The sequence below is a fragment of the Ranitomeya imitator genome, chromosome 2 (assembly GCF_032444005.1).
Source record: "Ranitomeya imitator isolate aRanImi1 chromosome 2, aRanImi1.pri, whole genome shotgun sequence".
Lineage (NCBI taxonomy): Eukaryota > Metazoa > Chordata > Amphibia > Anura > Dendrobatidae > Ranitomeya > Ranitomeya imitator.
Genome location: NC_091283.1, coordinates 794,780,242 through 794,794,599, shown reverse-complemented (window position 1 = coordinate 794,794,599; position 14,358 = coordinate 794,780,242). Strand labels below are relative to the sequence as shown.

Here is a 14,358-nt window from a genome sequence, read left to right as displayed (position 1 = left end):
CGCCTGCCAGGCCTTAAGCCAAACGGACGGCAATCGCGTTGCTGGACGCCTGAGCCGCACAAGACGCGGCGTCCAGGGAGGCTGAGACCAGATATTCACCCGCATGAGAAATCTGGTTGGCAAGTTCCGCCAGCTGTCCGGAAGGAACCCCGTCCAGAATGCCCTGACGGAGCTGATTGGCCCATTTGGATATGGATTTTGAAACCCCAGTGGAAGCAAAGACTGGGCAAAGACTGGCTGAGGCCACTTCAAAGGCTGACTTTGCGAAGGATTCTATGACTCTATCGTTAGAATCCTTCAGAGATGCACATCCGGACAGTGGGAGGACCGTGTTGGCGAATAGTCTGGAAACCGGAGAATCCACCGACGGAGAAGCCGTCCAATTAGCGATGAGCTGTGGAGAAAATTGATATAAAACGCCAAGTCGCTTTCCTCTCAAAGCGTCTGGTCAGGTTCTCTCTTTCTCTGGTCATAATCGCCTCGAATTCCGGGTGAGGAGCAAAAAATTTTGAAGGTGGTTTAGCCCGTCTAAACGAAACCGCCTGATCTGCGGGTTCCGTAGAGGACTCCGTGATGCCACAGGTTAGATTTATCGCTCCAATGAGATTCTGAACCATATCCTGTTGTGAATTCTGTGGCTGAATTCACTCCTGTGGTCACAAGTGGTACTGCAGCTTCTGAGCTTCCTCCTTCAGGTGTTCTGGTGAGCTCGTTGGCTGCTTTGTTATTTAACTCCACCTGATTCTGTCTTCCTTGCTCCTTGTCAATGTTCCAGTGTTGGACCTGAGCTTCTGGATCTTTCCTGTGGCCTGCTGCTCTGCTTAGATAAGTGTTTCTTTGTTTTTGTTGCTACTTTTTCTGTCCAGCTTGTCTATTCGTTTTTGCTGGAAGCTCTGAGACGCAAAGGGTGCACCGCCGTGCCGTTAGTTCGGCACGGTGGGTCTTTTTGCCCCCTTTGCGTGGTTTTTTGCTTTAGGGTTTTTTGTAGACTGCAAAGTTCTCTTTGCTATCCTCGCTCTATCTAGAATATCGGGCCTCACTTTGCTGAATCTATTTCATCCCTACGTTTGTCTTTTCATCTTGCTAACAGTCATTATATGTGGGGGGCTGCCTTTTCCTTTGGGGTATTTCTCTGAGGCAAGTCAGGCTTGTTTTTCTATCTTCAGGCTAGTCAGCTCCTCAGGCTGTGCCGAGTTGCATAGGTAGTGACAGGCGCAATCCACAGCTGCCTTTAGTTGTGTTTAGGATAGGTTCAGGTATTGCGGTCTACAGAGATTCCACGTCTCAGAGCTCGTTCTATTGTTTTTGGGTTATTGTCAGATCACTGTATGTGCTCTGATTGCTGGCACACTGTGTCACTGGATTGCCTACATAACAATATCCCTCCTGGTAGCGATTTGGTTCGAATCCAGCTCCGAAACATCCTCCGAAGGCGCATCAGAGAACGCCTCGCCTGACTCAGGGGAGGAGGACCGGGGGAAAGTCAACCGCAGAGAAGGACCGTGTGGTGAGATGGAGCGAAAAGAGGACTCAGACCGGCGTTCCTGTCTGGACCTTTTGCGGCCTATAATGGAAGGCTCCGACGGAGGTTCCTGCGACCGCTGGCTACTGCGGGGGCCTGCAGGGGTAATCGGTCCAGCACGGACACAAGAGTTAGCGACACCCGTGTTAGATCTGCCACCGATTGTGACAGAGAGGAAACCCAGCCTGGGGTGGGGGTATCACTCTCGAGTGGAGCGGCCGGGGGATCCTGGGCGGTGGGAACAATCGAATTGCTGCAGGCCTGACAGAGGACGAGAGCGGCCTCCCTTAGAGGTAGCCATTTTTTTTTTTTAAAGAAAAGACCCTGAAGAAAAGCCAGAAGGTTAGGGGACAGGGGGGGCAGAGGGGAGTGTCAGTCTGCAGTGCAGCTACTCACGCAGACGAAGCAGTTCCAGACGCAGGACACAGCTTGAAGATGGTCCCCCAGGGAAGAAATCCTCTTAGAATATAATGCGGATCCTGCAGTGGTGCAGCCGAAGGGATCTGATACCCGTAGTAGTCCACTGCAGCGCACAGAGAGGCGTGCGTGGGCTAAGGCACTTGTCCACTGGGTGTAGTAAGATGGCGCCGGTGGGCGGAGCAACACCGAGGGCTGATGGCCGGGCGGGAGAAAAGCCCGCCGAGTAGTGGGGAAGTGGGCGGAGAGGAGCCGCCGGAAGTAGGCCCCAGGAGAAGCCGGGACCTAGATTAAAGCTTGGCGACCGGCTGAGTGGGGGGGGGGGGGGGGGGGGGGCTGCCGCGGCGCCGGCGCTGCCCGGCTGGAGGATGCGGCCTCTGGAGAGCGGCGCAGCAGCAAAGTCGCCTCAGCAAGGGGGAAGCGCTGCCGCTGGAGGTAGGCCCAGGGGAAGCCGGGGCCTAGATTAGGAGCCGACGACCGCCGGGGTAAAGCCGCGGCGACGGCGCTGCCCGGCAGGAGGATGAGGCCTCTAGTGAACGGCGCGGCGACCTGCTTAGTCGCCTCAGCAAGGGGGAAAAGCACTGCCGCCGGAGCCGACAACCGCCGGGTTAAAGCCGCGGTGACGGCGCTGCTCGGCTGGGAGGTGCAGAGTGGCGCGGCAGCCAGAAAGTCGCCGCATAGCAGGGAGAAGCGCTGCCGCCGGAGCCCTAAATTAGGAAGGTGGCGACCACCGGAGCGGGACGCGGCGAAGCCCCATGCGGTCGCAGGAAAATATCAGCTTTAAAGCCAGCTGCGCTGGAAAGAACCCCGGAAAGTGCTGCGAAAGCGGCAATCTGCGATTCCCAGGACCCCATTAGGACAGCAGGCCAGGGAAAAAGATGGCCTGGAAATGCCAAGAAAAAGGGAAAACCAAGGGACCCCGGGGCTAGGAATACTCACCTAAAACATCCCACGCCGTCCTTACTAACCTCAATCCGGGGAAGATATCAGACGTCCAGGGAGCTGATGGATGTCCTCGTCTCCTCCAACCGACAGGCTCTGGTGGGCGAGTGGGTGGGGGACGGAGCCAGGACCGGACTTCTGAGCACGCTTGTGTGCTAGGCTCTTGGTCCTGCTGTGGGATCTATGAGGATACGGGGTGGCAGTACACGCCGTACTCATAGTCCGCATAGTGGGACTACAGGTGTGACTGTTCACCCTGTATCCCTCCGGAAAAACCTGAAAGGAAACGACGCACATTGAGGTAGATAAGGGTCGAATGAAAGACCCGTGTCCACCTCCTACTGACACTAAGCTAAACTGAAGAGTATAATGCCAGTCGGTGGGGTGTACACTGCAGAGGAGGAGCTAACTTTTTATTTGCATAGTGTCAGCCTCCTAGTGGCAGCAGCATACACCCATGGTTCCTGTGTCCCCCAATGAGAGGCGATAAAGAAAGGGACCTTATCTGAAAGGTGTTACATTTGTGCTCTAATCTCCGAACACTTCCTAATCCTGCAGGAGGTTAGACTAGGAGGTCAGATCTACATTCTTGCATGTCACACACTGAGAAAACTAAACTATGGTGGGGGTGGGGTGTTCTTCTGCTACATGCTTACAGCGACCAGCAGAAGGGTAACATTGTTTTGAACTTTTGACTTTCAGGCTCCATATCTCATCGTCCAGTATGTCTTCCAACGTGGGACTACCATCATTTTATAGACAATCATCTTGGCTGTCTCATACATAAAACAGGGACATCTGAACAGACCCATAGACCTCTTATGTGAATCATGGCCATCTGAATGAGTGTCTATTTCTTAGAATAATTATGTCAAAGCAGCAATAATACCCACCTGATATTATAAAGCGGCTGTGTTTGATGCACTATAACATTGCATTTCGGACACCGATTATTGTAATAGAAGTGCTGCACAATACAGCTTTTACAAACTGGAACAAAAACAAAAAGAAACATTACCATAGAGTCCAAATTCAACTAATTTAAAATATATTTATCCTAGCTGAAGAGCCCGGCGTTGCCTGGGCATAGTAAATATCTGTGGTTAGTTATAGCACCTTACTTCTCTTATTTTCCCATCACGCCTCTCATTTTCCCCCTAACATCTTTCATTTTCCCCCTCATATCTCTCATTTTCTCCCGCCTCTTATTCCCCCCTAACACTTGTCATTTCGACCTCACATCTGTCATTTTCCGATCACTCCACTATTTTCCCTCACTCCTCTCATTTTGCACTCACACCTCTCATTTTCACCTCACACCTCTCATTTAAAGGGTTTCATACATAGTGATATTTAGGCGTCTCATACGTAGTATATGGACACTATGCATTTCAGGAGTGGCCCTTCCCTTTCATCAGGTAAGTATACAGAGAATATGGACCACCCATTTAAAGGGGTTGTCCACTACCTGAAAATCCCTGCTTATTCGATTTAGGAGCCAATAAAAACAAAAAGTATATATTCACCTGCATCGGCACAGTTTTGGCATGGCTGTTCCTGGTGGTGATGTGACTTGTGTCACTTGTCAGCTGCAGCCTTTACTTTTCCATCCGCCCTGATGGAATATTGATGAGTTGTAGCTGACGAGCGGCCGCTCATGACCAGTGACACAACAAGTCACATCACCACCAGGAACAGCAGTGCCGACAGTGCCAAAAACAGGATTTTTGGTTGCTTACCGTAAAATCTGTTTCTTGAAGCCTCCATTGGGGGACACAGGAACCATGGGTGTATGCTGCTGCCACTAGGAGGCTGACACTATGCAAATAAAAAAGTTAGCTCCTCCTCTGCAGTGTACACCCCACCGACTGGCATTATACTCTTCAGTTAGTGAGAAAGCAGTAGGAGATAATGAAACAAGGTTGAAAAAACCATAACCACAAACTTGAGAACTGTAACGTGAGAACAGTCATAGAACAGATAACAACAGAAAACATTGGGAGGGTGCTGTGTCCCCCAATGGAGGCTTCAAGAAACAGATTTTACGGTAAGCAACCAAAAATCCTGTTTTCTTTATCGCCTCTCATTGGGGGACACAGGAACCATGGGACGTCCCAAAGCAGTCCCAAGGGCGGGAAAACGGACTTCCATCAGGTCAGAGGACTCACCACTGCCGCCTGCAGGATCCTTCTGCCTAGGCTGGCGTCCGCCGATGCGTAGGTATGGACCTTGTAAAATTTGGCGAACGTGTGGATGGAAGACCAAGTTGCCGCTTTGCAAAGCTGTAGGGCGGAAGCCCTGTGGTGCACCGCCCAGGAGGCGCCGACTGCCCGGGTAGAGTGAGCCTTAATCCCAGGAGGGGGCACTCTGTTCTTGACCCGGTAAGCCTCTAAAATTGCCGTTCTGATCCAGCGAGCAATAGTCGCTTTAGAAGCCGGCTGGCCTCTGCGTGTGCCATCAGGAATGACGAAAAAAGAATCCGTCTTCCGGAAAGAGGATGTTCTATCCAGATAAATCCTCACTGCCCTGACTAGGTCTAGCTTGTTCAACGATCGCTCCAGAGGATGAGTCGGAGCTGGACAAAAGGAAGGTAGAACGATGTCCTCGTTGAGGTGGAAGGTGGAAACCACCTTAGGAAGAAAAGAAGGTGGAGGTCGGAAGACCACCTTGTCCTGGTGAATGACCAAAAACGGAGGGCGGCAAGACAGTGCCGCCAGCTCGGAAACGCGGCGAATGGACGTGATGGCCACAAGAAAGGCCACCTTCCAAGATAAAACGGATAGAGGAATCTCCCCAAGAGGTTCAAAGGGAGAAACCTTCAAAACGTCCAGTACCAGGTTTAGGTCCCAAGCCTCCACAGGGGCCCTGAACGGCGGGACGGCGTGGGCTACCCCCTGAAAGAAGGTCTTAACCTGTGGCCGAGAGGCCAAGGTCTTCTGAAAGAGGATGGAAAGCGCAGAGACCTGACCCTTCAGGGAACTAAGAGCCAGGCCCGAATCCAGTCCTGCCTGAAGGAAGGCCAAAAGAGAAGGCAGAGAAAAAACCATAGGCGGCACGCGGTTGGACTCGCACCAACGGAAGTAGGCCTTCCAGGTGCGGTAGTAGATCCTGGAAGACGAAGGCTTCCGAGCCTGAATCATGGTGTGAATCACCCGGTCCGAAAGGCCGGACGCTCTTAGAACCGCGGTCTCAACAGCCACGCCGTTAAACTGAGCGACCGAGAATTCGGGTGGCAGATCGGACCCTGGGACAGCAGATCGGGCCTGTCTGGAAGGCACCAGGGAGCGTCCGCGAGAAGGTTGACGAGCTCCGCGAACCAAGCTCTCCTGGGCCAATCCGGGGCGATCAGGATGACCGTCACCCCTTCCGCTTTGATCTTCTTCAACAGTTTGGGAAGTAATGGAAGGGGTGGGAACAGGTAGGGCAGCTCGAACTGTGACCAAGGAATGGCCAGAGCATCGACGCCCACTGCGAGAGGATCGCGGGACCTGGAGACGAATTGCGGAACCTTCCTGTTGATTCGAGACGCCGTGAGATCCACATCCGGAGTTCCCCATCGAAGACAAATCTGATGGAGAGACCTCCGGATGCAGGGACCATTCCCCTGCCGCGAGACCCTCGCGGCTGAGGAAGTCGGCGGCCCAGTTTTCTACGCCGGGGATATGCACCGCGGATATCACCGGAACCGTTGCCTCTGCCCAAAGGAGGATCTTGGATACCTCGGCAAGGGCCAAGGAGCTCCGAGTCCCCCCCTGATGGTTGACATATGCCACAGCCGTGGCGTTGTCCGTCTGGATCCGGACTGGAAGGCCCCTGAGGATCCTTTCCCAATGGCGGAGGGACAGAAAGATGGCCCGAATTTCGAGGACGTTGATCGGCAGCGCAGACTCCTGCGGCGACCAACGGCCCTGAACCGTCAGGTGGCGAAAAACCGCACCCCAGCCGATCAGGCTGGCATCCGTTGTCACCACCTGCCAGTGACCCGGAAGGAAGGACCTGCCCTGGGAGATGAGAGGAGACGTCAGCCACCAGTTGAGAGACCGCTTGACCCGAAAGGAGAGTCTGATCGGCCGATCCAGGGAGAAGACCGACCTGTCCCACTGAGACAGAATGGCTTGCTGAAGGGGTCGAGAATGGAATTGGGCGAAGGGAATCGCTTCCAAGGTAGCTACCATCCTCCCCAGAACCTTCATGGCCGATCGGAGGGAGGGAGGCCGAGGACCCTGGAGCAAGAGTATGTCCCGACAAAGGGTGGATCTCTTGTCTTTGGGAAGGAAGACTCTGGACTGACGAGTGTCGAAGAGCATGCCCAGAAAGATGATGCGCTGAGAAGGAATAAGGCAGGACTTCTTCCGGTTGACCAGCCATCCGAAACGGGATAAGGTGTCGAGAACAATGGACAAGCTTTCGTGGGCCTGAGCAAAGGACGGAGCCTTGATGAGGATGTCGTCGAGGTATGGAAACAGGACCAAGCCTCTGACCCTCAAAATGGCCATCAGCGCCGCCATGATTTTCGTGAACACCCTTGGCGCGGTTGCGAGACCGAACGGCAGGGCGACGAACTGAAAATGATCTTGTTGCACTGCAAAGCGCAGGAAACGGTGATGTCCGGGAAATATTGGAACATGTAGGTAGGCGTCCTGGATATCTATAGAGCATAGAAATTCCTGAGCCTCCATGGAAGCAATTACTGAACGAAGGGATTCCATCCTGAAGTGTCTCAGGCGAACCCTCCTGTTCAGCAATTTGAGGTCCAGAATGGGACGAACCTTGCCGTCTTTTTTCGGTACCACAAAGAGGTTCGAGTAGAAACCCGTGTACCGTTCCTTTTCTGGGACGGGAACAATTACCCCGGATTTTAGCAGAGAAGCGATGGCTGCGAAGAAGCCCGGAAACAAAGCGGGATCTTTTGGAGGACGAGATTGGAAGAAACGATCCCTGGGTCGGGAGGCGAACTCTATTTTGTATCCCGAGGATACAACTTCCCTGACCCATGCATCCTCTACTGCGGAAATCCAGACGTCCCTGAAACGGAGAAGACGGCCCCCCAACCTGGGAGTTGGGTTGGAGTCTTGCCGAGAGTCATGCGGAAGTGGATCTTCCAGTCCTGGGCCTGGACGATCTACCCTGGGAACAGCGAGGACGCCAGGACGGAGTGGGCCTGAAGGACACCGCCTTCTTCTCTTGACGTGCCTGTGGCCTCTGTTGCTGCTGGGAAAAGGAGTTTGATGCAGCGAAGCGACGAAAAGGCCGAAACGAGCGAAACTGCCGTCTAGGGGGGAGGGCGACGAGGTTTAGCCTGGGGGAGAAGGGAACTTGTGCCCCCAGTGGCGTCCTTAATGATCTGGTCCAGCTGGGAACCAAAGAGACGAGAGCCCTGGAAGGGCAGACTAGTGAGGGACTTTTTGGAGGACAAGTCCGCCTGCCAGGCCTTGAGCCAAACAGTCCGGCGGATGGCAACGGCATTGCTGGAAGCCTGAGCCGCACAAGAGGCGACATCCAGGTATTCACCCGCGTGGGAAATCTGGTTGGCAAGTTCCGCTAATTGCGCGGGAGGAGCCCCGTCCAGGATACCTCGCCGTAGATCCTTGGCCCATTTTGAGATGGATTTTGAAGCCCAAGTGGAAGCAAAGGCTGGGCATAGCGCTGCTGAAGCCGCTTCAAAGGCAGATTTCGCGAAGGATTCTATAACTCTGTCGTTAGAATCCTTCAGAGACGCTCCGCCGGACAGTGGAAGCACCGTGTTGGTGGACAGCCTGGAAACAGGGGGATCCACCGAGGGAGAGACCGTCCAATTGGCGGTAAGTTCTGGTGAAAACGGATATAACACCCCCAGGCGTTTTCCCCTCTGAAAACGTCTGGTCGGATTCTCTCTCTCTCTGGCCAGGATTTCCTCGAATTCAGGATGAGGAGCAAAAAATTTTGAAGGTGGTTTGGCCCGTCTAAACGAAACCGCCTGATCTGCGGGTTCCGTAGAGGGATCCTTAATGCCACAGGTTTGGTTTATAGCCCGAATGAGGTTCTGGACCGACTCACTCATGGTGGCGATTTGGCTAGGATCCAGCTCCGAAATCTCCTCTGAGGGCGCATCAGATAAAGCCTCGCCTGACTCAGGGGAGGAGGAACGGTGCGACACCAACTGCGGGGGAGGGCCGGGCGGCGAGATGGAACGCGAAGAGGACTCAGACCGACGTTCCTGTCTGGACCTTTTGTAGCTTGGCAAGGAGGTCTCGGGTGGCGTTTCCTGCGACCCGCTGGCCACGGCAGGGGTCTGCAGGGGTAACCGATCCAGCGCGGACACCAAGGTTTGAGATACCCGTGTTAAATCGGCCACCGATTGTGACAGAGAGGCGGCCCAGCCTGGGATGGGGGGATCACTCTCGGGCGGAACAGTCGGGGGATCCTGGGCGGTGGGAACAATCGGGTTGCTGCAGGACTGACACAGCGGAGAGGACTGACCTGAGGGAAGTTTGCTGTTACAGGACGAACATGCAAAGTACGTGACTAAGGCAGAAGATGAAGAGGTAGGGGGGCGAGAGCGGCCCCCTTTAGAAGACATTTTGAGAGATCCCTGAAGATGCCAGTGGGTTAGGGGACAGTGGGGCAGAGAAGGGTGTCAGTCTGCAGTGCAGCTACTCACGGACCCGGTCCTGGAAGATGTCCCACTTGTTGCTGTATTCTTGCGATGCTGAGCCCACAGAAGATGCGGGCGAAGGAGCGTGGCGCGCTGCGTGAGGTGCTGCGAGGGCTGCTTGCTGTGTGAAGCGGCGCACACCAGCTGAGAGTCCCACGAGGAAGGGGGGCGGAGCCAGACGTAGAGGCGCCGGTGGGCAGGGCGCAGTATGTCGGGCGGGAAAAAGCCCGCCCGCAGAAGCGGAAATGGAGAAAGCCGACAACCGGAAGTAGGCCCCGGCCGAAGCCGGGGCCTAAATTAGGGACCGGCGGCCGAGAAAAAAAAAGGCCGCGGCGCCGAAATAGAGCGCCGGAAACAATGCGGCGTGAGGGAGGCTGGCGCCGCAGAAGGGCGCCGCAGACAACACCCTCCCGCGGCGCCAGAGCAATGCGCCGCAGGGAGAAGCGGCGCGACAGCCTGCAGGTCACAGAAGGGCGCCGCAGATAACCACCTCCTGCGGCGCCAGAGCAATGCGCCGCAGCGAGAAGCGGCGCGACCGCCTGCAGGGCTGCCGCGCAAAGGATGTGCCCAGAGTAAAAACCGCAGCGCCGGTAATGCGCCGCGGAAGGAGCGTACGGCAGCCATAGAGCTGTCGTGGAAGAAATGCTGGCCACAGGGGAAAAGAGCGCGGTGGCCTAAAAGGGGGGCCCCGCGCTGGAGAGCAGAAGGCCCCTGCAGAAAAGGGGAAGAAATGTGGAAATACCAGCCGCGCCACCGAAAGACAGGCGATGACCGGGTAAGCGAGTCGCCAGGGAGCCCCTAACAAGAACCCTATCAAAGGTCTGGGATGGGAGGGGAAGGGAGAATATACTCACCTAAAAATTCCACGCGTACTAACCTTGAAAAAGGGTTGAGACGTCCAGGGAGCTGATGGACGTCCTCGTCTCCTCAACCGACAGGCTCTGGTGGGCGAGTGGGTGGGTGACGGAGCCAGGACCGGACTTCTGAGCACGCTTGTGTGCTAGGCTCTTGGTCCTGGAGAGGGATCTATGAGGATACGGGGTGGCAGTACACACCGTACTCATAGTCCGCCTTGTGGGACTACAGGTGTGACTGTTCACCCTGTATCCCTCCGGGAAACCTGTAAAGGAAGCGACGCACATAGAGGTAGATAAGGGTCTAATGAAAGACCCGTGTCCACCTCCTACTGACACTAAGCTAAACTGAAGAGTATAATGCCAGTCGGTGGGGTGTACACTGCAGAGGAGGAGCTAACTTTTTTATTTGCATAGTGTCAGCCTCCTAGTGGCAGCAGCATACACCCATGGTTCCTGTGTCCCCCAATGAGAGGCGATAAAGAAACAGCGCCACTGCAGCAAGCGAGTATGCAGTTATTATTTTTATTGGGCTCCTGATAAGCTGGGCTTGTCTGTTAGTGGGCAACCCTTTTAAATAGGTGGCCCATGTACTCTGTATATTTACCTGATGAAGGGGAAGGGTCGTCCCTGAGACGCATAGTGTCCATATACTCCATATGATACAGAGATAAGAGTAGCGGACGCCATATCACTATGTATGAATCTTCAGCACAGTACTTACATGTATGCAGGCATTCAGTTATGGTAGTGGCATCGATGAAGTAACCCTGGCATAGTGAGCACAGGATGTATGGATTCAGGTCAGCGAGGCGAATCATATGCTGTGGGAACAGAATAAGAAGACAGTACTAACGACTGGGGAGAATTTTGCCTACATGGATCCATCTTACTGAGTGCTACTGGATTACGGCTGTTCTGGTTACTCTAACACTTAAAATTTCCCCCAAAATAAAAAAAAACTACAATCTTTTAACTATTATTCTTTATTGGTAAATCATAAACAATAGGTTCGGTAAATATAAGAAGTGCCCATTAGTCACCAGTAAAGATATAATGCGCTGGACTGTCCTAATGGGTGAGCTCTATCCCATACAGTAAGACTGTGCCAAGTTTCGTGGTCTTTATGAAGGGGCCGTGGCTCACAGGACTAGTCGGGGGTGTCCTCTGGGCCAAACCCTATTGGTAAAAAAAATATAAGATTAGCACAAACTAAAAAGGCCCATATGACTCCGGAGAACATTGGGAATAAACTAAGGGCTGATCATGTGCACATGACCACTGCAGACAATCACTGCTAACATCACCGCTGAGGCCAGGGATTGGCTGAACCATGACAGAAAGCGCACATATCTCCTCCTCCAACACTGTCAGTGCAGCCCACCCCCCCAAGTAACGGATCCTGTTCTGTCGTCATTTTTATTTTTCTGTCCCTACAATAAACATCTCAGAGAAATTTCAGCACTACACAAACAAATCAGGGGAAAGCGCTCTGCAATGGCAGCAAGGACTGAACTCCACCCAACCATGGTGGGCTAATGGCTGCACGACTCGGGGGAAGAGAGGGGGCTCCATGGCCTGGCTCTACCCAAAGGGCAATGACAGCAAGTCTGTTTCTTCTGATTCGCACATTTTCTGGCACTGGCAGGATCGGGACCTTCCCATTAATCCTTCCTGTACCATTAGGACCGGCACGTTCCTATTAATCCTCTTTGTACCGTTAGGACCGGAATCTTCCCATTAATCCTTCCTGTACCATTAGTACCGAGATCTTCCCATTAATCCTTCCTGTACCATTAGTACCGGGATCTTCCCATTAATCCTTCCTGTACCATTAGTACCGAGATCTTCCCATTAATCCTTCCTGTACCATTAGTACCGGGATCTTCCCATTAATCCTCTCTGTACCGTTAGTACCGGGATCTTCCCATTAATCCTCTCTGTACCGTTAGGACCGGAATCTTCCCATTAAACCTTCCTGTACCATTAGTACCGGGATCTTCCCATTAATCCTTCCTGTACCATTAGTACCGGGATCTTCCCATTAATCCTCTCTGTACCGGCACGTTCCTATTAATCCTCTTTGTACCGTTAGGACCGGAATCTTACCATTAATCCTTCCTGTACCGTTAGTACCGGGATCTTCCCATGAAACCTTCCTGTACCGTTAGTACCGGGATCTTCCCATTAAACCTTCCTGTACCATTAGTACCGGGATCTTCCCATTAATCCTCTCTGTACCGTTAGGACCGGAATCTTCCCATTAAACCTTCCTGTACCATTAGTACCGGGATCTTCCCATTAATCCTTCCTGTACCATTAGTACCGGGATCTTCCCATTAATCCTCTCTGTACCGGCACGTTCCTATTAATCCTCTTTGTACCGTTAGGACCGGAATCTTACCATTAATCCTTCCTGTACCATTAGGACCGGCACGTTCCTATTAATCCTCTTTGTACCGTTAGGACCGGAATCTTACCATTAATCCTTCCTGTACCGTTAGTACCGGGATCTTCCCATGAAACCTTCCTGTACCGTTAGTACCGGGATCTTCCCATTAAACCTTCCTGTACCATTAGTACCGGGATCTTCCCATTAATCCTCTCTGTACCGTTAGGAGTGGGATCTTCCCATTAATCCTCTCTGTACCGTTAGGAGTGGGATCTTCCCATTAATCCTCTCTGTACCGTTAGGAGTGGGATCTTCCCATTAATCCTCTCTGTACCGTCACGTTCCCATTAAGGCTACTTTCACATTTCCATTTATTGCAATCCATCGTTTTGTGAAAAAAATGCATCCTGCAAAGTTGTCCGCAGCATGTGATTTTTTCACATAGACTTGAATTACCGACGCATCGCGACGTATGGACACACGGTCCATACGTCGTGCACTGGATGTGTCGGTATGTGGCGGGCTGTCGTTGCGAAAAAATGTTCAAGGGAATGTTTTTTCGTAGGTCCTCTCCTGCATTTTTTAATGCGCATGCGCGGCCGGAGCTCCGCCACCTCCTCCCTGGGGCTTTACAATGAGCAGCGGACGCGTTCAAACACTGCGTCCGCTGCTCACGTCACTCAAAATTTCATGAGCTTCCGTCGATAAGTCGCGCCGACGCCTGGTGACGGCCGAGTACCGACAGAAGTGTGAAAGAAGCCCAATCCTTCCTGTACAGTTAATACCGGGATCTTCCCAATAAACCTCTCTCTACAGAAACCTCACAGTTCTCCTTCTTGCTCGGACACTGTCGTCTCTGCACCGCGCCGGACATGTTCTCAGGTATCACACCTGCCCTCCACATGACGTCACGTGATACATTGCTGTGGACTGATTACGTCATTAGAGCGTATTATTGTCACATGACCAGAACAACATGCAGCGTTACAGGCGCGTGACGTCACTGCACCGCAGATCACGTGGGCCCGCTCTCACCTCGCGCAGCGCTTCCTCACTCCCGCTCCGGCTGCGCCCATCTTCATCCCCAAACGAGGAGCGGGTGATATTGGCGGCTGTACGGCCCAGGGCCGCCCTCGTCCTCTCCTCCTCCTCACACTTCACGAACTCCAGCTCCATACCTCCCCTGCAGCAGCTCAACAAACAGCGCGCGGTACTTTCTTTTCGACACTGATCTGCGCATGTGCGGCCGCGCCAGGCACGCTGGGAACTGTAGTTTTTACTGCACCTACTGCGATTGTAGTTTTGTCTCAAAACTATAGAACCACCATGTGTCAGGATGAGCGTGGACTGTAGAGCTGTAAAGCGTGCGCTGACAACGGGAAACACTGGTGCTGCTCTGCCACTGGCACCTGAAGGGTTAAAGGGATCACCCGCCGCATCCATGTGTAGCTATCATAAAGGGAGTTTACAGGTCCTGGCCACACCCACTTATGTGCAGGATGTAAAGTGCCCCCTCTCCTGCTCAGACCCCGATTTGCCGGAAATGTATATGGAAAAAATGGGTCCTGCTAAATGTGTCACTGAGAAGCTATGTGCA

General features: G+C 53.2%; 1 protein-coding gene across 2 annotated transcripts in view; it reads right to left on the bottom strand.

Annotated features, from left to right (window-relative positions):
• Window positions 1–14,007, bottom strand: part of PCGF6 (polycomb group ring finger 6) — a 55,921-nt gene extending 41,914 nt beyond the window's left edge. The window contains exons 1-3 of one of the 2 annotated variants that reach the window (XM_069753701.1): window positions 13,797–14,007; window positions 11,094–11,193; window positions 3,775–3,871 (exon numbers count right to left, since the gene is read on the bottom strand). In XM_069753701.1, coding sequence (XP_069609802.1) covers window positions 3,775–3,871; window positions 11,094–11,193; window positions 13,797–13,937 — 338 coding nt within the window. In that variant the 5' untranslated portion in view covers window positions 13,938–14,007. Of the gene's footprint in view, window positions 1–3,774; window positions 3,872–11,093; window positions 11,194–13,586; window positions 13,691–13,796 lie in introns of those variants that run through there. The other variant, XM_069753702.1, reaches the window with a different exon arrangement.
• Between the last annotated feature and the right edge of the window lie 351 nt (window positions 14,008–14,358).